The following is a 23,295-nucleotide window of genomic DNA, read 5'->3' as shown; positions in this document are numbered from 1 at the left end:
GAAGTGGAAGTCCTATTGTCAAAGTGGAACTCAGTTTGGATGCAAACCATAGACAAGCAGCAGCAGCTAAAACATAGCTATTGAATACATGCTAATTACTGGCAGAGCCCATAGTGTTGATGACCAACACCAACCTCATACTTCACTGAACTACAAGACCACCTACAGGGTAACATCAAGGTCAGTAGTGAACACTATTTCCTGGGATATGACTTCTGGACATAGCTCAGCACCTGGTAGTCAAGCCTTATGAAGGCATAGGGAGCTGGGCTTTGCAGTGCCCCCCCCCCCATTCAAAGCCTGATCTAAATCTGGTCCTGATTTGCTTTGGAGTGATCTAGTAATCCAAATATTGTACTCCAGTTCACTTGCATTGGGAAACCAAACCAGACAGAACTATTACTATTTTTCGCTCCATAAGACACACTTTTTTCCTCCTAAAAAGTAAGGGGAAATACCTGTGCATCCTATGGAGCAAATGGTGGTCCCTGGAGCTGAATTGCCCAGGGGCCAAAAGCAGATTATGCTTTTTATTTTACAAAGAGAAAAGGGAGTGTTGAAAGGACCCCGCTCAGCAGCTGATCAGCAAGAGATCGGGAGAGAGATAAGAGTCCCGGCTCCCTTTCAGCCCCGCCCTCCTTTGTTGAATGTGCTGCAGAAGGATGTTGTTTGTTTCCCAGGACATGTGACTGGCTGATTAGATTATCTGTCTGGAAACTGTAGAAAGGGCTCTCTTTCCTTAAGATTTTTCAGAAATGTGAGTTAAACCCCATAAAAATGGGGCTTTTCCTCTTTGCTTTTCCCCCTTTGCAAAAGGAGCTTTGCTTTTCCCCCTTTGCAAAAAAAGCTGCAAAACCTTTAGCTGATCCTCAAAAAAAAAACAACCCCCCAAAACCCAGGGCTTTTCCCTTTGCAAAAAAAGCTGCAAAACTTTTAGCTGAAGTTTAAGCAAAACTTTTCTATTGCCCTTCCCCAGAAAACTGTTATTCAATTTTATTCTCATAGCAGTGTTTTAGACTAGGTTAGGCTGAAAGATGGTAATGTGCTCAAGGTCAAGCAGTGAGCCTTATATTTGCATGGTAATGCCAACCCATTCACAAATGGTGGATTTGGGCAATTGCAGGGGGGGTGTCTTCAAAATTTCAGGGAGCACATAACTTGTGGCAAGAGTGGTACTTCCCCTCATTTTCGCTGGTGGTCACTTAACTCCCCACTCCCCGATGCTTTCAAATGATGCAGTTTCCAAGCATTCTGGGTAAAATAATGGCACCAGTGGCTGCTGAGAAGATCTATGTTTCCATAAATAACAGCACTAAAATAATGGGGGAAGGGAGAGATAACAAAATGACCTCAGTTCAGGAGTTTTGCACTGTCAAGTTTAAGTCAAAAGTTCTTTTCAGAGAACTTTGATCTCAGCATTGTTGGATTGGGATTTTGAGCATCGGTCTCCTTGATCAAACTTCATCTTTGATTAAACCAATTCTCACTTCATGTTGTACCACAAACTCAAGCAATCCCCTCCAATATACAACAGATTCTTAAAATCCCTTTTGAAAACTGTGATGTGCCTGTGTGTGTGTGTGTGTGTGTGTGAGCGCATGCACATGTGCGCATCTGCATTTGTGCATGTGTGAGAGAGAATGTTAGTATGTGCATGTATGTTTTACTACTCTCCTGGACTTTCCATTGTAATAGTCTCCAGAGAGGGTATTATCCAGGTCTGTATCTGTTGAACAGATTCTTGAGACTCCTTAAGGACTAACAAATTTCAAGCTTATGCCACAATAAATGTGTTAGTCTTTAAGCCACAAAGCTCTTTGTTCTCCTGGACTTGTCTTTTTATTCATACATCTGTTTCTTTGTCCTTGATATACAAAAATTAACATACAAACAATTAACATTTGTTTAGTGTTAACAATACAGGCAGAATTGCAGTAGGATGGGTGGGTGGTTATGCATGTTCACTGAAGCAAGCTAAGAAATTTGGAAAGTAGCCATCTGCAATGGAGAACATTCCACTGTGAAAGCAATACTGGTGGCACGTGAGCATTGAGACCAAAAGTTATAATTCTGATGAATTCAGAAATAAAACAGTAATTTAAAATCATAAATTCATTTTATTTTATATTAGCTTAGTGAAGAATGTGCATAAAATTTTGACAGAGCAGAAGTCTATTCCTGTATCTGCATATGAATTATGATAATTGCTATATAATTTATGATAGTTCTCATTGGCTCTGAAAAAAATATTTCTTTTGTGTCTATAATGTCTTCATGTCTACTTTCTCATTTGTAGAACCCTAAGGATTGTAGCAAAGCCAAGAAACTAGTTTGTAATATCAACAAAGGCTGTGGTTATGGTTGCCAACTTCATCATGTAGTCTACTGCTTCATGATTGCATATGGTACTCAAAGGACACTAATTTTGGAGTCTCAGAACTGGCGATATGCTACTGGAGGCTGGGAGACTGTTTTTAGGCCAGTGAGTGAGACATGCACAGACAGATCAGGAAGTACTACTGGGCACTGGTCAGGTAAGTCCCATTTCATTGCAGCTATTTTTCTTTCTTGCATAAGGGGCATGTTAAGAGAAATCTGATAACATTTCAGTCCCAATTATCATTTGGGACCCAGTCTGCCTTTCCATTGTAGAGGAAAGATAATTTATGTTAGGAAATAAAGAAAAACAATGGAGGGAAGAAAAATGAATATTATCAGGTGGTTCAAGAATTTCTTCAGATCGCCGCCCCAGGCTTAATTGGCTGTTCCAATGTTTTTATCAATTGCTCAGACACAGAAAGTTGTATTCAACAGTGTGTGAATGGACTTCTCTGCCTGCGAAACAAATCTTCTTTTCTTCTCCCTACACACCCCAAATCTGTTTCAGAGGTTTGAGGAGTCCCTTCAGTCAGATTTGGAGGGCACAGAGGAGGAGAGGAAGGGGGATGTTCCATTTAACAAGCAAAAGTCTGCTTATTTAGCATTTGACCTTCTACTCTGGGTAGTATCATTCTTCTCATAGCAATTCAGATAATCTACTGGTCAAAAGGGTAGAGAATGGAGAGATTTTTTTTAATGATCTAAGGTACTGTTTCATGAAGCTAACCCTGGTAAGATAAGACTGAAGTCCAATGCTCTAACTCAGGTTCATCAGATAAACTTGGGAAGCTCACAGATGAGCATATAAGAGATATCCCTTGTTTTGGTCACATCATTTGAAAAGAAGATGTGTACCATCAGTGAATGTTGTGTCATTGGGTTTTTAAAAATAAAAATAAAAATAACTTTGGCTGGTAGCCAGTCATGTTATCAACAGTATCTAGGCTAGCCTTCAACCCTTATTCTCTTTCTAACTGAATAGCTATATTAGGCATGTTGGCTGGAATCCAAAAGGCAATGGCGAGAGCCTTTCTGTATTCATTTGTATCAAAACAAGGGTCACTTATTGCACCAAAGAAATACATTGCTGAGAGCTGTTTATATATAAACAGTTTAAGAGGTATGGGTAGGAATCTCAGCCTGGTATGGCATAGTAAATATTTATAAGCATATTAGATATACCAGGCATAAACATCTTGGTTGTCTGATCTTTGTTTGGATCTGATTTTATTGTGCTTTCTCCATACTTTATAGTTTTACTTCTGCAGAGATTGATCTTGTTGATAAAAAGCTGTGATGAAATTTCTCCTCCTCTTGGAATTTTTGTTCAAAAAGTAGCTCTGGGTTATCATCTGAACTACCAGGTGTTTGGCTGAAAATCAGTTACACTGAATACTTTATCTGGCGTATATAAGAGTTCCAATTTGATCTATGTTTTAGTTACCCGGTAGATGACTTGTAGCTTTTCGTTTCTCCTTAACAAATGTTGCAGTCCTAGAATCCTGACTTGTTCCTTCTTTCTTATTTAGGGCCACACTTCAAAGTGATATTAGCTACATAGTTCCATCCATAATTGAAGGGAGTCTTTTTGTTTTTGTTTTGACCAGTAGCCAGAGTGGAGGCTTAAATCAAATTGGGAAACCTGGGGAAACCTGCATTTTACTACTGAATTGGTACAAATAGCAATCTGAGGAAAAAGTCATTTGCTGTTTGCTCCAATTCAGTGGTAAAATGTGGGGTTTCCTGGGGAAAGTGCTGGGACAAAAAATAAATAAATCAGACAGACTTGGAACCTTTTGCCTAGACACACGGCACAAAAGGAAGTGTGGATGAGCCTGAACATTGCGTGTAATTTGGCCCAAAGTTGCAGGAAGTCTCTCAGAAACACCTTTTTACACTACTTGAGTACTTGATAAGGAACTACTTACTTTGAGCCATTTACTGGTTTGTTTCGAGAAGTTCAATATGAGTCAAGGAATCTGAGATACTTTTGAGTTGGATTTAGCTGCTTCTCTGAAACAACGCTCTCTGAACCGGTTTCCAGGTTTGGTTTCAGGTTCGATCCGACTCTCTGAATTAGACTGCAGGATCCTCCAACTGCGAAACATCAGTACATGTAAGGTTATAAACACGTGTGTGTGTGTGTGTGTGTGTGAGAGAGAGAGAGAGAGAGAGAGAGAATGAGATTCATTTTAAAGATGATTTGGAGTGAGTGATCAACATGCAACTTGTATTGAATTCATAATTTCAGACTGATAACATTTCGCTCTTGTTTGTGATTTGCTTGTTAGTGATTTGGGTTAGTGCCTGTTGGAAAGAGGCTTCTGTTCTCACCAGGGCTAATGGAGAGCAAATGGTGGCTTGAGCTTGTGTTGGCACCAAAAACATCAGGGACAGAGAAGCTTAGGTGTTCTCCCTCTGACAAGAGTAGAACTTAGCAGTTACCGTAGTTCAGTTTTGTATTCTTCAATCCCTGTGATGCAACCTGAGCAACATTTTATTTTTTGCACCAAAAATGGCCTAACAGTAACCCAGTGTTTTTCAACCACTGTTCCGCGGCACACTAGTGTGCCGCGAGATGTTGCCTGGTGTTCCGTGGGAAAAATTGAAAAAATTCGAAAGATTTTTTTTTTTTATGTCAAATTTCCACGGCGAGCGGGTTCCGTCGGGGCGCCATTTAGCCTCTCTGGGGCATCGCCCTCCTCCGGCCAGCAGCGCGCCCGTCCGTCCAGAGGGCCGAATGGCTTCTCTCTGCCTCGCCGGCCAGCGCGCCCGCCCGCCGGGAGACTCTTTCTTCTTCACCCCCCTCCCCGCTTCGGGCTGCGCAGGGACACAGTGTGCAAAGACACACAAAAGGGAGGAGGGGGCTGCAGCTGCGGCCAGGGTCCGGCAGGACAGGCGAGGGGGAGGAGGCGGGGGCGCGAGGGGCTACCCGGTCCTACTTTCGGTGCCTCTTCATTGGCCTTTGGCTGGACCCGGGCGGCGGGAGGAGCCAGCCCTCCGTCCCCTCTCCCGCGCAAGCACCTGAGGTCAGCCTCGCCAAGCGCCCGCCTGAGAGGAGGAGGAGGAGGAGGGGGCGCGGGGGAGGAGGCAGCCGGCGGGTTCTCCCGGGGGATCACCTCGCTGCCTCTACACCGGCGTGGCTGTGGGGAGGACGGGGGCCCGGTGGGAACAGGCAGCGCTCCTTGATGCGCGCCCTCCTGAACGGGCTTCTCGCCCTGAGGATTCTGTGCAGCGCTGCCCGGCCCGACAGGGATGCATAGAAGAGCTTCCAGCGCCAGGAGCAGCTGGGCGGAGGGGCTTCCCGCCAGCCATGGCGAAGCGCCTCGCAGCCCGTGCAATAAGGGAACAAGATCCCCCAAGAGCCAGCGGCCTGTTGCAACCTGAGCGCAGGGAGAAGGCCTGTCTCTCCCGGGGCTGCGGACACCCCCCCCCCCAACATCTCGCTCGCTGCGCTGCTCCTGCCCGAAGTAGACCGTCAAATGCGGGGGGGGGGTGGGGATTGCTGAGGGACCCCAAGGAGAGCTGCCGGGGTCCCAGAGTAGAAGAAAGGCGGCAGATAAAGGGCAAAACATGCCCCTCCAAGCACTATTAACCCGTTGTTGCCTTCCTATTTGTCGTCTATTAAAATGATGGCTTGGGGCAGGGCAATATGTATTTGAAGAGCCTGCCAAACTCAGCTTTCTTTTCTACTTATCTATTTATGGCTGTCCTCCTAGCTCTGATTTTGGTGAATTGCTGCTATAACTGGAGACCTTGTTGAAGCTATGCAAGGTATGACACGCAGCACTTAGGGCTGATAAAGATCTCTCAGCATCAGTGCTGTGTGTGGCCAGCATAAAACTCATTGGCATTCTTTCGTAGCAAATATTCGACTCTTTCATTTCCTCTTGTTTAATTCCATAAGAAAACTGGGCTGCTGGATCAGACCAAAGGTCTGCCCCCCTCCTGCATCCTGTTCTCACAGTAGCCCAATGGAAATAAGCTTGAAAGCAGGGCATGTGCTCCCAACATGCTGCCTCCTATGTGAGGTAGATTTGTGTTTATTTGATTCCTATTCAAGAGAATTACTATATATATAGTCAATATAGGCACAGAGTTAAATTTTTTAACATTTTCTAATGGTGGTGTGCCTCGTGATTTTTTCCATGAAACAAGTGTGCCTTTGCCCCAAAAAGGTTGAAAAACACTGCAGTAACCTAACCTTATAAGGACACATAGTTGAAGATCTTACTTTGCACAACTAAGAAAGTCTAGCATGAATTAATGGTGACAGGAAGATGCCCCAGTTATGTTGAGTACTTGTGTTTGGAGTTCTGAAGCAGGGTACCTTGAAACGTTTTAGTATGAGAAATGTTTTCAGTGTGCTCAAGTTCCTCTGTGTTCTGAGGCAAGACTTTTGTGGGAAATGCCAAAGCTTCCACCACCAGAGCTTCAAGTATACCCAACTTGAATCCAGAAAGTGATAGTCTTCTGCTGTGTGCACTGTCATTTGAAATTTCCTGTCTGGAGTTGATGTGATTGAGTTTAGGTGTAACGTTAGGGTCACCCCCAATCTCTTATTCTACAATGTGCCCGGCAGTGCAGGGGGCATTTTTAAAGTGTGTTTTTCATCTCCATTGAATTGAGTGGGAGATATTTTCCTCCCGTCAGCTCTTGTCGCCCAAAATCTATTCTGCAAGGAAAACCTCAAAATGTGGGGGTGGGTGGGATTGCGTTTTGCTGCTCTCTGAAAGCAAAGTGTTCATATTCAAATATATTAACTTCTTTCTTCCTGTTTCTTTGAAGTAATAAAACTTTTCAACTTAATTTGTGCACATAATAAATAGCTATAACGTTCTATGCCAATGCACATTCCATTAGTTTTCCTTTTGCTGTTTCTATGTAGACAAGTGCATTGTGAGTTCAGAGGCAGTGAGCCCGGCTTCACTGGGGGCCAACAATGTGCAATTACCAACAGTTGGTAACAGTTTGGGATTAAAATGGCCACAACCTTATTGATTACAAGATGTAAGAAGGCTTTTGGCAATAGGCACTTGATATGTATCCTGAATCAGCCTAACCTGATTGCTTACTGATTGCCCATTATGGTCGATCCTGGGTTAAAGGATCCCCCCATGATGCAGATCAAATGGGGAAGACCTGCTAGGCTGCCATTTGGGAAGTTTTATGGCCTGTTAGTCCATGTCTGGGCCTCCGGACAAAACTTTTCCCATGGTCTGTTGCAGAGTATATTGCCCACTCACAGTACAGCAGGCTCCCCCAGGTCTTCCTCCAAACCCATTCCCCCTAGACTAACCACAATTGGCCAATTTGAATTTAAGTTTTGGTGGAACGTCCCAGAGCACTATGCAATTGGCTGAGATTGTTAACGGTGCTGGCGGTCGCATGGGTAAGGACACCCAGCTCCCCTGAGTCTGTGCCAGGCTTCAATCACTGCCATTGATGATATGGTATTAAGTGGTCCTTCTACTAAGTATGCAAAGTAGAAAAATTCAGAACTCCTTTAAAATACGTTTTAGTATTTATATTCCTTATGCAGTGCTCTTTCATTGTGATAACTTGCAGTCAGTGACATTAAATAGCAGTTACTAAATTGTTTGTTCCTATCAAGCAGAGTGTAGTGCATTTATCTTCATACTAATGAACTGAACTGTCCCTGTTGGAAATTTTTAATTAATTTTGATTAGTAATTATTTAAATATCTTCAAAGCCTGGAATGGATGAAACAATTCATATAGTTACCTAGTGTGAAAATAATTAAGCGGTTTATCTGTGTATTAAGAGGATTTTTATTTTTAAGTGCCATTGTTGATGTCTTTTCTATTTATGTACACTAGTCATTGTGTGTATTTCAGAGGCTAATTAAATCACTTCTAGTATTAAGGGAAATAGCATGAATTCTAATAGGGTATTTGACAGTAATCCTTCAGCATTTAATGAGGTAGCACCCCCACCCCACTTTGTATTCTTCTGGCAAAGAATCTTGGGATTTTTCCTATGAAGTTCAAGCTGGGTATTTCTAGAGAGTTGAAAAGACAACAGTTATGGTTAGATGAGTCTGTTGATCAACTTTAAGTGATAAAACAGCCAGAAAGACAAGTATATTTATATGGGAGTCCATCAACAATTCTAAGTCTTTAAGGTCTCTAAGCTATTGTAGTGTGCTGTGAGTTTGGTGGTACTTTGTTTTTCAATTTGTGTGGCATGCTGCACTGATATCCTTGGGGAGGAAGAACAGGATATATTGTAAATTATTTGAAATAATCAAACTGGTAGGTTAGAATCTGATTGCTAGAGTAAAAGGATTGTATAGATGGAGGTGCTGAACCCTCCTTATACCTGCAGCTTACCTCCCAGCAGACTCTTCCCACATTCTGTTCCTCTGCATCTGAATTCAAATACATTACTGGATATTAGCTCAATTCAGAGATTTTGGGAATTTTGCCCTCTTCTGCTTTAGTTTTTCAGATTTCAGATTTTCCTTTTGTCTTACATTTGCTGGTTTTAAATGTTGCTTGGGTTGTGCAAATGAGTTTTGTTCACATCACACAGGAATCTTTTTATAAATAGTGGTTAAAATATTGTAAATAAAAGGGAATGTATAGAGTAAAATCTTGACTGTCTGCTAATAGAATGAGACATGAAGGAGGAACAGATGTTATCAGCCCCATGGAGCAGAAAACAGAAAAATATAAGAATATTCCTATACAAATTAATGCATCTTCACCCCTAACTGTGGTGGGGTCCAGATGGGCATGGCACATCTTATTTAAAAAAATATGCTGTAAAGGTTTATGATGAAATGCAGCAAGAAAGTTCAGGGATTTTGAACTTACCCATTCAAGTAAAAGGGGTAAAGGTTCCAGTTGTCTATAGGGTCAGCTAATTTTGAATAGTGATGTACAAGATATATTAAGTCACATGATCTAGGTGATTTGAAAAGCTAATTTAAAAGCTAATTTCAGAATGTTGACCTTCCAAGCTCTTGTCACAGAAATAAAGGTCTTATTCTAATATGGAATGCCTGTTAACCTACAATGTGAAGTAATACATGCTGTGATCACCCACAACCCTCCAATTTTCCCAACCTGTATGCTAGAAACAAACCAAAATGACTTACGGCTTTATCTCTGATCTTTTCACTGATGTCATTATGTGTTGGACTGAACTTTTTGGACATGAAATGTCAGGTAGACTTAACTGTATCTGGTACTAGATGTCAAGTACTCTTTACATTGATAATAATTACAGGAAACACTTCATGAATATCAAAGCTCTTGAAGTGTTTCATGTAGATCAATTGTAGGGAATATAGCCAACAAGTCTAATTGGGCCCACCAAGCCTCTTAATGTGTCCTGCTAGGTCATTTTGGACAATCCACATCTTACAGCCCTCAGTTCTCTTGTGACATGATATCAGATCTGTTATCGCCAATCTAAGCATTATGATCAGGGGCAAATAATTGATTATCTCTAATCTTAATGCTATGTGATTAGTTCTAAAATTGGAGAGAAGGCTCTGTCTCCTCTTTAAAAGGCAGCAGGCACAGACTTTTCTCAGATCTTAGCTCTGTGGTCCCATAGTGCTAAAAGCAGATATAACAGAAATGCTGCCTGTTTTTTGACAATAAAAAGAAATTCATTCTTTGTATTCCTGGCTTGAGTTCAAGCTGCAGTTTGAACTTTGAAGCACCTGACATAGTATGAATGGCATCAGGTGATTGACTCATCTGTCAAAGTTGCCCATGGATCTTCCCCTTATGTGTGTTGATACAGTGGTACACTTTGGATTATTTTCTTTTGACATTCTAATAGCAATGGAGAAGGGGGGACTTGCAGTGTTGGTTTTGGAGCTCCTATGCTTTCTGGTCAGACCTCACCTGGAATACTGTGTCCAGTTCTGGGCACCACAGTTCAAGATGGATACTGACAAGCTGGAACGTGTCCAGAAGAGGGCAACCAAAATGGTCAAAGGCCTGGAAACGATGCCTTATGAGGAACGGCTTAGGGAGCTAGGTATGTTTAGCCTGGAGAAGAGAAGGTTAAGGGGTGATATGATAGCCATGTTCAAATATATCAAAGGATGTCATATAGAGGAGGGTGAAAGGTTGTTTTCTGCTGCTCCAGAAAAGCGGACATGGGGCAATGGATTCAAACTACAAGAAAGAAGATTCCACCTAAACATTAGGAAGAACTTCCTGACAGTGAGAGCTGTTCGGCAGTGGAATTTGCTACCAAGGAGTGTGGTGGAGTCTCCTTCTTTGGAGGTCTTTAAGCAGAGGCTTGACAGCCATCTGTCAGGAATGCTTTGATGGTGTTTCCTGCTTGGCAGGGGGTTGGACTGGATGGCCCTTGTGGTCTCTTCCAACTCTATGATTCTATGATTCTCCCCCCCCCCCCAGCTTTTCATTATGTGAATCATGCTATTCACATAATGGGACTCTCCAATTGAATAGGTTAACAAGAGGGAAGCATCTCATAATTTGACTGAAGTTCTGTGCTCTGCAGTGATAATTCTTAGCATGAAGGTTGTGTCTGCAATTCCTGTTCTTCTTATGTAAGTGTGGCAAGCAGTAGAAGAGTTCTCACTGTCCTACATAAAGTATAAATCAGGTATAGTATGTATAAAGATCTTGTGCAGATAGACAGCAGCACACACTTGCAATGCTGCCATTGTTTTAAAGATCAATCAGAAAATCAGCATTGGAACACTTTAAATCATAATCCTATACACAGATTTCCTGGGAGCAAGCTCCAGTAACCATTATGAAGCTTGCTTCTGAGTCAACATATATAGGATTGTGCTGTGAACCTGTAAGCATACAGTCACGATTTGATTAAATCTCCAATAGGCTTGTATATACTAAAAATTCATGAGAAGAAGTATACATCATGACTGAATAGCATTAAGAAAGAAGATTTAAGCTTCATACTCCTAGCAGTAGGAAGTGCATTAATGTTCTTGTTAAAATATTCCAAAGAGAATTTACAGCAATAGTAAGATGTGATAATTACAATTAAGTTTGAAGAGGAATGAAACACTTTTCCATTAGTGCTCAATAATAGTGGTCTAATTGTTCCATGGAAAAACTAAAACTTGTTCCATGACAATTAATGGATATTAATTCAGTGGATAATTGACTAGATTGTATTTTTCAGCTACTGCTCAGGATGCATGTAACTTTTTTAAAAAAATTTTTTTACTGCAGAAGCATGTACTCCCAACCTGATTATCTGAACCCTCAAAGGATTTCTTAAAATCCAGATTTCTTAAAATATCCTAAATTTTGTTTGTTTGTTTGTTTGTTTGTTTGTTTACCTGAATGCAATTGCATGCATGTTTTATCAGGACTATGTGGGGCTTCAGCTACTGCCAAGCCCAAAGCCAACCCTGTGTAATAGTTTCGCCACCAGCTCATAGGTCCTTGCACTGCAGCATGAGCTGAGAGAAGGCTCCTAGCTCAAGGCCTCCAGCTGCACTTTATTTAATGGGCAGCCAGGCCCAAAACAGGCAGAGGGGGAAATTGGACAGTTCTAAAAGATTTGTGTACTTACACTTTGTTAGGTGATGTAAAAGTGACTGTCAGTATGAAAAGTAAATGAACCCCAGACCCTGACCAAACAAATTTATTTCTCCTCTTTCTCCCAAATACTCTGTGCAGACTCCACTGCTACTCTCCACAGGGTATTCACCAATATTTATAATATGAAGGATAATTCTAGAACATGGAGACACCTTTCCTGACAAGTCACATGAAGTTGTCAATGTCATAATAAGGATAGTGAGGCCAGAAATATCTAATATGACATTCTTAACAGGGACCTTATTAGGGGAAAGCTACATGAAATGTCTGTGTCTGATATCATCATAGCACAAATTGCTGAATTTGAGCTTCAGAAAGAAAGAAATCTATCTAGATTTATCACTATAATGAGAGCCAACCACATTTTCACCCCAGAGAGGCACTTGGGAAATATGAGTTCTCCACTCTCTGAATATCCCTCTTCACTCTAAATGGAAACAAGCTCTTCTTACCAGTCGAGCATCAGCCGTGTCTTAACACAACCACCACCACCACCACCACCACCACACACATTCCAAGTTCTGAGGATTTTCTCCCACTGTGTGTAGGCTATTAAATGTCATGGAATGTGCCCCTGAGCAAGAAAAACTTTATGTGTATATAAGGACAGGTGCTGAAGTGGTATGTGCTTTGCACACAAATTGTAATTGCATTCACTGGGCAGTTCTAAATTTTCCTGGCTTCCTGTAGCGCTCTGCCAGCCCAGGTGTTAATGTTAGGTTAGTTTGATTTGGAAGTTTAAATACTGTAGCTCAGGCATGTCCAACAGGTAGATCGTGATCTACCAGTAGATCACTGGACGTCTGTGGTAGATCACCGGTAGATCAGTGGCTGCCCCCAAAGAAGCTAAAAATACTTTGGGCCCCCTAAAAAAAGCTCAACATCTTTGTCCTGCACCCCTAAAATGACCTGAACCACCAAAAATAGGGCTTTCCCTCCTAAAAAGAAAAGCTCAATGTCGCTTTCCTCTTCCCCAAAGAAGCTCAACAACTTTTGCATGAACCCCCCAAAAAGGGGGTAGATCACTGCCAGTTTTTAATTCTGTGAGTAGATCACAGTCTCTTAGAAGTTGGCCACCCCTGCTGTAGCTTAATGTCAGTTTACTAATCAGGATCTCAAACCAAATTTGGATTTAATGGCAAGCTGCAGTTTAATTAAACCAGAATACTTATAAGAGTCAAAGAGGAAAAGAGGAGCATCTCACTTGTTCTCAACTCCCATCATCCCCTGACTGATGGATAGGTTGGCTGAGGTTGATAGAAGTTGTGGTTTAGTGTGATGGACAAATAAGATCAATTACCTGGATAACTTCATTCTGGAATTCATTTCTGTGATAGCAGATGCTATTTAGCTCCTAGTCCAAAGAAGTTTAAAAAATGTGAGGAATTTCACATTTAACACTTTTCAAAGTGGGAGAACATTGTGGATTCCTTGTTGTCCATAGTGTATGTGCATACACTTTTGCTATCCCACTGTAGCTTCTGGTTAAGTCTGCATTTAGGAAAACTAATTTGTCCTCCCTGGAGGAAGATGAACACTGGTTCTAAAAATGTGTGTGTGTGTGTGTGTGTGTGGGTGTGGGTGTGTGGCTGCTGCAGCTGTCTATTTGCCATTCTCAGTGGCATCACTTGTGCCAAGCAGTACATCTCTATTCTCCCGCATCAACCCATACCCACATACCTAGAACCATTTTGCAGTTGTTTGAAAAACAACTTTGTCAGTGCAAAATGGCTCAGGGGGACAGTGTTATTGAAAAAAAGAAGGGCAGCTGCCACTCAGCTGTCCTTCTTTTTTTCAATAACACTGTCCCCTTGAGCCATTTTGCACTGACAAAGTGTTGCACTGGAGCTAGGGTTTTATTTATTTTATTTTTAGAGCAAGCAAGTACATCTAATGTATTTCAGAATGAATGGATTTTACTTTGGTCTACTGCTGGGCTATAGATTGAGGTCTAGCCCATGCCTTTGCAGTGTGGTTCCCATGTTTTCTCTCATCTTGTCTTGGAGTTGATAGGGCTGGGAAGGAATTTCACTCTGCATTCACACAGTTAGAATCATAGAATCATGGAGTTGGAAGAGACCACAAGGGCCATCCAGTCCAACCCCCTGCCAAGCAGGAAACACCATCAAAGCATTCCTGACAACCAATACAGTTGGTGCTGCAGAATTTTTGCCTGTCCTATAGCAGTGTCTTTCTTGGTTATTTGGTTATGTTGTCTTATAATTTAGCAAGCTTTATACTCCATGTTGATGTTGATGTTGATGATGATGATGATGATTTTATTATTAAGGTACTACCTTATGGGATATTGGGTGTCAGTTCAAGAGCCGTCTCAGAGGGACTAGCATGCCTACCACATCCATGTTCTTAGTGATGGCATCATATGCCCTATTGCAGACCTGGACTTGCATTCCACCCATTTATGTTTTCCCCAGCAAGTGAATTGGTGTTTTTGTCAGTAAGCAGATTGGCTGTCAGTGATCCTTGCCCTATGCCATGTCAAACTATGTAAGTTGTAACCAATAAAGTTGTAGCTGTTTTAACCAATTTTCTGTCTTGATATAATTATTTCTCTTCCATTCCACCCTGCTTAATGTTGTGGAGCAATTATTTGCAAATACTTTTTGAGTTTTCTGTTTCTATCTTAATTATTTCCAACAGTAGGCATGGTGAGAAATATACTAAAGTTAAATTGTTTCTTTCACAACATCCAATTGGGAATGTGTCTCATTAGACCATTGCATCTCTGTATTATATCAATTATTTTGATATTTACAAAGTATGATAAATTATTTCTAGCATCTTCTTTTTAAGATTTAATTTTCCTTTTCATGTTAATGTGGTATAATGAATATGTGTTATTTCTGAAGGCCAGTGTTTTTTCATTTTCATTTTTCATTATCTGCCCAAGAATAAATGATTCTGGGAGTATGCTATTTTTCAGATAATCATTTACAGTGTCTGCTAAGAAATCTTAGTAATAGTTGTCAGGCAGTAAATCACCCCTTCAAATGAGTACTTTTATATTGGCATTTTTTAGGATGTGGTAATTTTATGTGTTTCCTTTGTGTAGTAGTCAGTTATTATTTTGGTGCTAGCAGAAGTTTCACATGCAGCTCTTTGGGGCTCCTAGTTAAGTATATTGTACTTCATCTCCATATAGAGCAGGGGTCAGCAACCTTTTTCAGCTGTGGGCCGGTCCACCGTCCCTCAGACTATGTGGTGGGCCGGACTATATTTTGGGGGGGGGAAATGAACAAATTCCTATGCCCCACAAATAACCCAGAGATACAGTACATTTTAAATAAAAGCACACATTCTACTAATGTAAAAACACCAGGCAGGCCCCACAAATAACCCATAGATGCATTTTAAATAAAAGGACACATTCTACTCATATAAAAACATGCTGATTCCCGGACCGTCTGCCGGCCAGATTGAGAAGGCGATTGGGCTGCATCTGGCCCATGGGCCTTAGGTTGCCTACCCCTGATATAGAGTAACAGTGAAGCAGCTCTGGCCTTCAGCATCCATAAGGATGTTGGACAGATCAGTTGAAAACAGCCTTTCAAATGGATTTCCTTCTCCCCCCCCCCCCCAGCTGATGCCCATCATGGTATGGATTCTTCTTAGGGGTGCTTTTAACCTTAGTTGTCTACAACAAAAATATTTTTTTAAAAAAAATATGCACACATTATGTGTATGCATATTGATTTGTCATGTACATTTAGATGCCCACTGATGCATAATAGCCACTGTCCCAATGGGTGCCTCATTGTTTTTCTTTTTTCTGAAGTATTTAATTGTGTAAGTTGTTTGTTCCTAGATACTACCTACTGGTATATGCACTAAGGCTGAAATCCTAACCATGTCTAATCAGAACTCAGTTGGACTTGTTTCTTTGGGGTTAGGATTGCAGCATTAATCTGCTTCCTACTGTGAATTTTAAAAACCAGTGGAATGCATTGTTCATTATTGTTTTCATATGGAAAGAAGTTACCTTTTTTGTTACCTGTAGACTTTATCTGTGTTCCTCAGTTAAAAGTCCAAGCCTCTTTGTCAAAGTGAGTGGAACCACCAAGATTTGACTGCTCATTTTGACCACCCACCTGCCCTTTAAACATTTGTTTTATTTTATTTTTTCATTTAATAGCATCCAAACTAATGGAACACATAATTCATTGTTGTTCTTTTTCACATGGCAAGAATACATTGGCACTAAAAAGGATTGAAAGCTGCCAAACGTGAATTAGCTCGAGCATTATGCTTCTGCTTACCCATACAGTGGTATCTTGGTTCTCAAACTTAATCCGTTCCGGAAGTCTGTTCCAAAACCAAAACGTTCCCAGGCACACTTTCTCATAGAAAGTAATGCAAAATGGAGTAATCCTTTCCTGACTTTAAAAAACAACCCCTAAAGCAGCAATTTAACATGAATTTTACTATCTAACAAGACCATTGATCAATAAAATGAAAGCAATAAATAATGTACTGCAGTCACACAATCAAACCATCAGTAGCTAAACTGGGTTCCACACAGTCACAAAAACAAGAGCCACAAAAACGCAAAAGAAATGGCAAAAACAGACAGACTTCAGTGTAACACTCAAAATGGAAGTGTGATACTCAAATTGGAAGTGTAACACTCAAAAATGGAGCACGGCTTCTGGAAAAAGTTCGCAAACTGGAACACTTAGTTCCAGGTTTGCAGTGTTTGGGTTCCAAGTTGTTTGAGTACCAAGGCGTTTGAAAACCAAGGTTCCACTGTATAGGACTGCTTTCTGTATAAAATACAAATTTATGAAATAAAATGTTGCAATAAATAGAACTTGTATGTACAAAAGAGACTGCAACTCTAACTCCACTTACCTGGGAGTAAGCCCCATTGAACTGAATGGTACTTCCTTCTTAATATACTTGGATAGAATTGCAGCCATAGGTGGCCTGGTGATTTGTCATTAGCCAGTTCATTAACTTTGCCTCCTTTCTGGCAAAATCCATTATTTTTGTGGCTCTTTAGCCACAAGAATAACTGATTTTGCTACAAAGGAGGGCTACCCCCTCTGGAAAGTCACTAACTTTGAAAGATAACACACAGGGAAAGTAATTGATTTGTAAATATATTTTGACTGCTGAGAGTTGCGTGTTTCCTGTGTGCTATGATATATATGAAAAAATATGTATATTTCTACACCAGAGGATGACAAAACAGAAGAAAGACTTGTGCAAAATAAACCAATTGCCATGGAATGGAAAATACCAGATCAAAGTGTGAATGAACGTTGGAATGGATTGAGGCATGTTCATACATCTCTGCTTGTACACCAAACTTAGCTTTATACTGTTGCTGAAAATATGGCATGATGTCCCCAGCTCTGCCTGCTGTCAAGCGTCCTCTGCTGCTGGTATGTCTTGTGTTTTTGTCCTCAAGACACTTGCGCATCCATGAAGTTCTCATACTGTGAGAAATTGAATCAATATTGTTTGGCTGCCTCGACGTTAAGTCCCTAAATAGCACTTAAGGACCCATGAAGCCAATTATTTCCATACTTCAGACCAAAGTCCAAAGAGACAGATGAAGACCGAGGAGTGCTCTGACTTTACAGTGATTCAGAAACCCTTTGGAGGATTGCAGTGTGTAGCAGTTATCCTACTGTATGCAAAATGTGGAAGGTTTTTGTTTTGATTACATCAAAAGAAGGCTTGAGAGGAAACCTTAATTGGGTAGATATAGCCTTCATCCATGGTGGGCTTTTTTGGTTTTTTTTTTTTTTGCAGAATAAGCAAGTTTATCTTACATTCAGAGAGTGGTAACATTTTTTTTTTTGAATTACCAGTTTTATTTTACTTTAAGAGAACCTTCCTTGGAAATCAGTTGTTGAGACCAGAGTTAAATAACCTTAATCTACTGAAATAACTGATCTTTTAGAATTAGATTTTTTACACACAGAGAGAGAGAGTGAGTGAGAGAGAGAGAGAATAATCAATCAAATGGAGTGTTAATGCATTGAATTTTGTGGTTAGGGAATGTTCAGTTCATTCTTTAAAATTTCTTCTTGCACACTACTATTAGCGTCACTTCTCTCATGTAATTATTTCCATTCTTCTTTTCATGTGAGAATTCCAAATCTAATTATTCTTCATTAAATTTAATTGTGTGTTTGTGTGTGTGTTAGGTGCAATATTCAGTTTTAAATTGTGTCTACAAACTACCAAATATACATGTGTCGGAATCAGATCCACCATCAAAATGTCTATAAAGTGTGTGTTGGGGGGGGGAGTTCAAAACATATTGGGGTGAGCTGGAGAAATGCCCAAACCTTTCCTGCCTGTGCTTTGTCTCCACTTACCTCCCACTTGCTTCTCTTTTGTGGACCCAAAGTAACTCTTGCAGAGAAGAAAACTGCTGGGGGTATGTTTTAGGGGGAGAAAACTTTGACACATAACAGAATCATAAAATTGTAGAGTTGGAAAGGATTCAAAGGGTCATCTAGTTCTTGCAGTGCAGAAATCCCAACTAAAGCTTCCATGACAGATGGTCGTCCAACCTCTGCTTAAAAACCTCCAATGAAGGACAGTCCAATGAAGGAGGGAGTTTGTTCTGCTGTTGAACAGCTCTTACAATCAGAATCCCCCCCCCCAATTTTTAGTTGGGATCTCCTTTCTTGTAGTTTGAAGCCATTGATTTTGGTCCTACCCTCCAGAGTAGGAGAAAGCAAGCTTTCCATGTGACACCCTTTAGATATTTAAAGATGGCTATTATATCTCCTTTCAGTCTCCTCTTATCCAGGCTAAACATGCACCATATATAATGCTATCTATTAAAAGTTCTAAGTTTTAGACTTGTGGGGTTTATCTGTATCCCAGCTCCCATTAGATATTATCATGTTGATCAGCAAGCTTTAAATGAATCTGCTAACCACCATTGCCAGATATATACAACATTTTACATAAGTTCTTGAACAATGGGCACAGATGAACTGGTCATTTAGTTTGCAACCAGAATATTTATTGTGTTCTAAAATATATCTGATGTTGCTGCTGAATCATTTGCCAGAACTCTGAAATATTGCAAGATATTAATTAGAATGGGTGCTTGGGAGTGGGTTTTCAGATGGGAACTCTGAGGGCAACAATAAGTTCTAAATTTTGTGTTCCAGCCTTTCTTCAGTAATATTTGATAGTGTGGTCAGGCAAGTCACTTGGAAATCTTCTGTTTTGTCATCTTCATTTTAGTATGCCCATACCAACATTCCATGTGGTCATAAACCTCAGACTTGTTCAGATACTGTAAATTGACTTATGGAACCTGCTATTTCTTTGGCACTTCTGACAGGCTTATGAAAGTTGTCTAAACTACAATGAACTTCTACCAGGGATGAGTCTGATTTTGTTCTGCAAAATAATATTGGTAGTGCTTTTCTGTCACCTTATTTTTGTGCGTATATATTCTTACATACTTTTTTATTTCTTTGATTCTTAATCTGGTGATTTATTAAACAAGAAAACATTGTATGTTAGGTATAAACGATCTCCTATTTTGTTGTATGGAAAGCTATGTATCTGTTTTTGAAGTATTAACTCATACTGTATCTTTTATAGGTGAGGCAAATGATAAAGAGGTTCAAGTAATAGAGCTACCCATAGTTGACAGTCTACATCCACGGCCTCCATATTTGCCATTGGCTATCCCAGAAGACTTGGCTGACAGGTTGATTCGTGTCCATGGGGATCCTGCCGTATGGTGGGTCTCACAGTTTGTCAAATACCTGATCCGTCCACAGCCTTGGTTAGAAAAGGAAATAGAAGAAGCTACAAGGAAACTTGGCTTTAAACATCCAGTTATTGGGTAAGGTATTTTATTATGTGCTACGACTACAATCTTAGCCATATCTAGAGATGTGAAGGCCCGGAACCCCCCCCCCCCCCCCGGAAAAATTCAGAAAAAAACAGTTTTTTCCCTGAAGCCTTTTTTGTTTTTTTCCGAAAAATTGAAAGACTAAAAAATAGATTATGGAATTTTTATTTTAACATGATGAATAAAACATTTTAAGATAAGGGGTTCAAATATTTTATAAATCATTTCTAAAAAAAATGTGTATGGTATCAGATTATTCTAATTTCTGTGAGGACAAGCAAGTCCTAGGTTACAAACTGAACTCTCCAATGCAAGAACAAGATACGGTACATTTCTTCCTTTAGGAGGTGGTGTTGTCACCAGAAAAGAAAAAGGTTTCAGTTTTGTTTTTGCATGCGTGTGGTATGCATTGGTTCTGTTCCTCTTCACTACATAGCTTTCAACTTTTCCCTTTTCTTGCGAGGAATCCTATTCGGAATAAGGGAATTTCCCTTAAAAAAGGGAAAAAGTTGACAGCTATGCTTCACTAGGCCTTAAAGCACTGAAAGAAAATATAGAGCAACAAAAAGGGCCTGAAAGTATATACTTAATTACAGCTCAGAAAATGATTCTGATTAAATTTCATGCCCATTCATTGATACTTAGTCCCACTTCCTTCTTCAGTTCTTTTAATGAGAATGTTTTTTTAAAAAATACTGTGGAGAGGAAATATAATTGTTACTTCTGGATTTTTAAAAATTGTTTTGTGGAGTTTTTTCTGTTCCACATAAACTAGTAAACAATTCAGGAGATTGTTGCTCCATTTGTTACAAATACAAATAAATATTATTTTAAAAGTAAATTCTGTTTGTAATAATTGTTTGGATACACTATATTTTTAATATGCTAGTTGGGATAATTTTATGCCCATTAAAATTGTCCATAGTTATATTTTATGTATCTAAAGTAACAGAATGACTTTCAATCTGGAAAAGAAAAAAGAAGTGCTAATGTAGCATTTTTTTCAATTTCCCCCAAAATTTCAGTTTCCCCCCGAAAAACCCCGGAAAAAACCGGGGGGTTTTCCAAGTTTCAAAATTTCCAGAAATTTTACATCTCTAGCCATATCCTTATTCTAAGGTTACCAGATTTTTTTCAATGAATCCAGGGACACTTTTCAACTTCAATGGATTTTGTATGGGGACTGATTTGTAAATCCGGGGACTGTCCCCGGGAAATAGGGACATCTGGTAACCTTACCCTATTCATGCTTACTCCTATATCGAAATTAGTAGGACTTCTGAGTAAACAAGAACATTTCACCTTCTTTAGCATTCTTTTTCACACAGAAGGCTGTGAAACACTTCTTGGAAAGTCATAACTCAAAATGCATTGAGAATAAAGGATGCTGTCCTAAACCTATTTTGCTACTTTATTATTTTAATGCATGAAGGCAGCAGCCCTCCTGTGTTGGTCATCAGAACCTAGATAAACTGCCTCTGAATGTGGGTGCTCTGTTTGCCCATTGATAGTCCTGTCCTTCATGAGTTTGTCTAATCCTTTTAAAGAACTTCCTAAGAGAGAGAACTTTTTTTCCTCACCATTTATAACAGTGGTGGAGATCTTCTGGCCTGCAGGCCTAATTAGGCCCACCAGTCCTCCTGATTTGACTGTTTTTGCCAAGTCATGGTCATCTACCCTACCCCTGACATTTTGGGCAGGGCAGGTAAAGCTGTGCTTGAGCTGAAAGGTTATATATTTGAAAATAACTTATTAATATACTAAAAATAAGACACTTCTAGTTTGAATCTATTCCTATCATTCATTCATCAGTTTTGTGGGGAAATGAACAAGATGTTAAAGAAAATTGAAGTTTAATAGGGGACCTTTCAGTAAACGTTTCTTCTTGTTTGTTTTTACCGGTATATCCCACCCTTCAATCTTGAGGTGGATGACAGCATCAGCTAGTTCAGTGGTGTCCAAACTTTTTTCAAAGAGGGCCAGGTTTGATAAAGTGAAGGGCCGTGGGTGCTAACCAAAGAGCCAACCAAAAGTGTTGAGGTTTTTTTAAGAGTTGGAGTTGTTGAGGGTTTTTTAAGGATTTTACCACAGGGGCCAGATTAAACTGACCGGCAAGCCAAATTAGGCCCCTTAAACAGACTTTCGACATGACTGAGCTAGTTAAAACAAGATAGGGCAGATTTAAAGCCGCCATTGAAACCACAGAATCACAATCAAATCAGCAGCAATAAGTAACTTTAGTACTACCCCAATAAAATACAGCTTCCTTTCTGGAAACCCTGGAGAAAATTAATTTTACTCCAGTGTTTTAGTTCAGCAGGCATGTTTTAGTATGGATGAAACTGTAGAGAAGTGATAAAAATCCCTTAAGAACCCTCCTGACAAATACACATTTACGATACATGCAATGTCTTTTCACACAAGGTTAAATTCTGTGAGCTGGTGACTATATTTAAACCTACTAGTTTTATGTGTAAAAGGAGGCCATGCTGACCGTGTGGAGCATTAGTACCTTGAAGGTATTTGCAAAATCATAATGCTGTGATTCTACTGTGACATGTGTAAAATATATTGGCATTTGGCCTCCAACCATCTTATTTGGTTTTCAAGGACTGAATAGTAATCTTTACTTCTCTCCACCCACCCTCAGCCATGTAACTAATCCAAGCCCTTCCTCTGTGGTTTTTGACAAATTTATTCCGAAAATAATACATACTCTAATGCCAATTTATTTTACAGTCCGTTCTAATGAAAGTAAAGGACAAACAAACAAAAAACAAACAAATCCTGATCAAGAGAAATGTGTGTTTGCTTTTCATTGCAGTATTCATGTGCGAAGAACAGACAAAGTGGGAACTGAAGCAGCATTTCATCCCATTGAAGAATATATGGTACATGTTGAAGAACGTTTCCAGCTTCTCTCCCGCAGAATGCATATTGACAAAAAACGAGTCTATTTGGCTACAGATGATCCTTCATTATTGCAAGAGGCAAAATCCAAGTAAGACCATCTTTGTACATAAGTGATTTTACATGAAGTGTGGCTATTTAAACAAACAGCATATTTACTTTTGATGTCTATATGAATACCTCTCTTTGAAACTGTTTGCAAATAACTATAACTTCTGAGCTTTATATACATACTTCCAAAACTGGTATGGTAGAAGAAGGCTCCACTAATATTAATTCTTATGAGATAAAGCTGAAAGCTTCCAATTTGTTCTTGAATTTGCAGGTCCATTATGACACACATGAGTCATGGGTTTCTGTTTACGAAAAGTGGATAAAAATCCTGGAAAATTTAATTTCCCATTAGGGCTACAAGCTATGAAGGCATAGCAAACTGCTAAGAGGTGAAAAAACCTGTTTAATTTAAAAGTGTGGTATCCAGTTAACAAGTCCTGTCAGTGCAAGAATTTCCACTTGTGCAGCAAGGCTCTCCCTCCCCCTCCCCTGCACCCACCCCTAGAA

The 23,295-nt window shown here is 40.0% G+C and overlaps 1 protein-coding gene across 1 annotated transcript in view; it reads left to right on the top strand.

Annotated features, from left to right (window-relative positions):
* FUT8 (fucosyltransferase 8) overlaps positions 1–23,295 on the top strand; it is an 86,466-nt gene that overhangs the window by 54,559 nt on the left and 8,612 nt on the right. The window contains exons 6-8 of the mRNA XM_033147816.1: positions 2,297–2,534; positions 19,569–19,815; positions 22,649–22,825. Coding sequence (XP_033003707.1) covers positions 2,297–2,534; positions 19,569–19,815; positions 22,649–22,825 — 662 coding nt within the window. The remainder of the gene's footprint in view (positions 1–2,296; positions 2,535–19,568; positions 19,816–22,648; positions 22,826–23,295) is intronic.

Source organism: Lacerta agilis, chromosome 1 (assembly GCF_009819535.1).
Source record: "Lacerta agilis isolate rLacAgi1 chromosome 1, rLacAgi1.pri, whole genome shotgun sequence".
Taxonomy (NCBI): domain Eukaryota; kingdom Metazoa; phylum Chordata; class Lepidosauria; order Squamata; family Lacertidae; genus Lacerta; species Lacerta agilis.
This window is presented reverse-complemented; position numbering and strand designations above follow the sequence as displayed.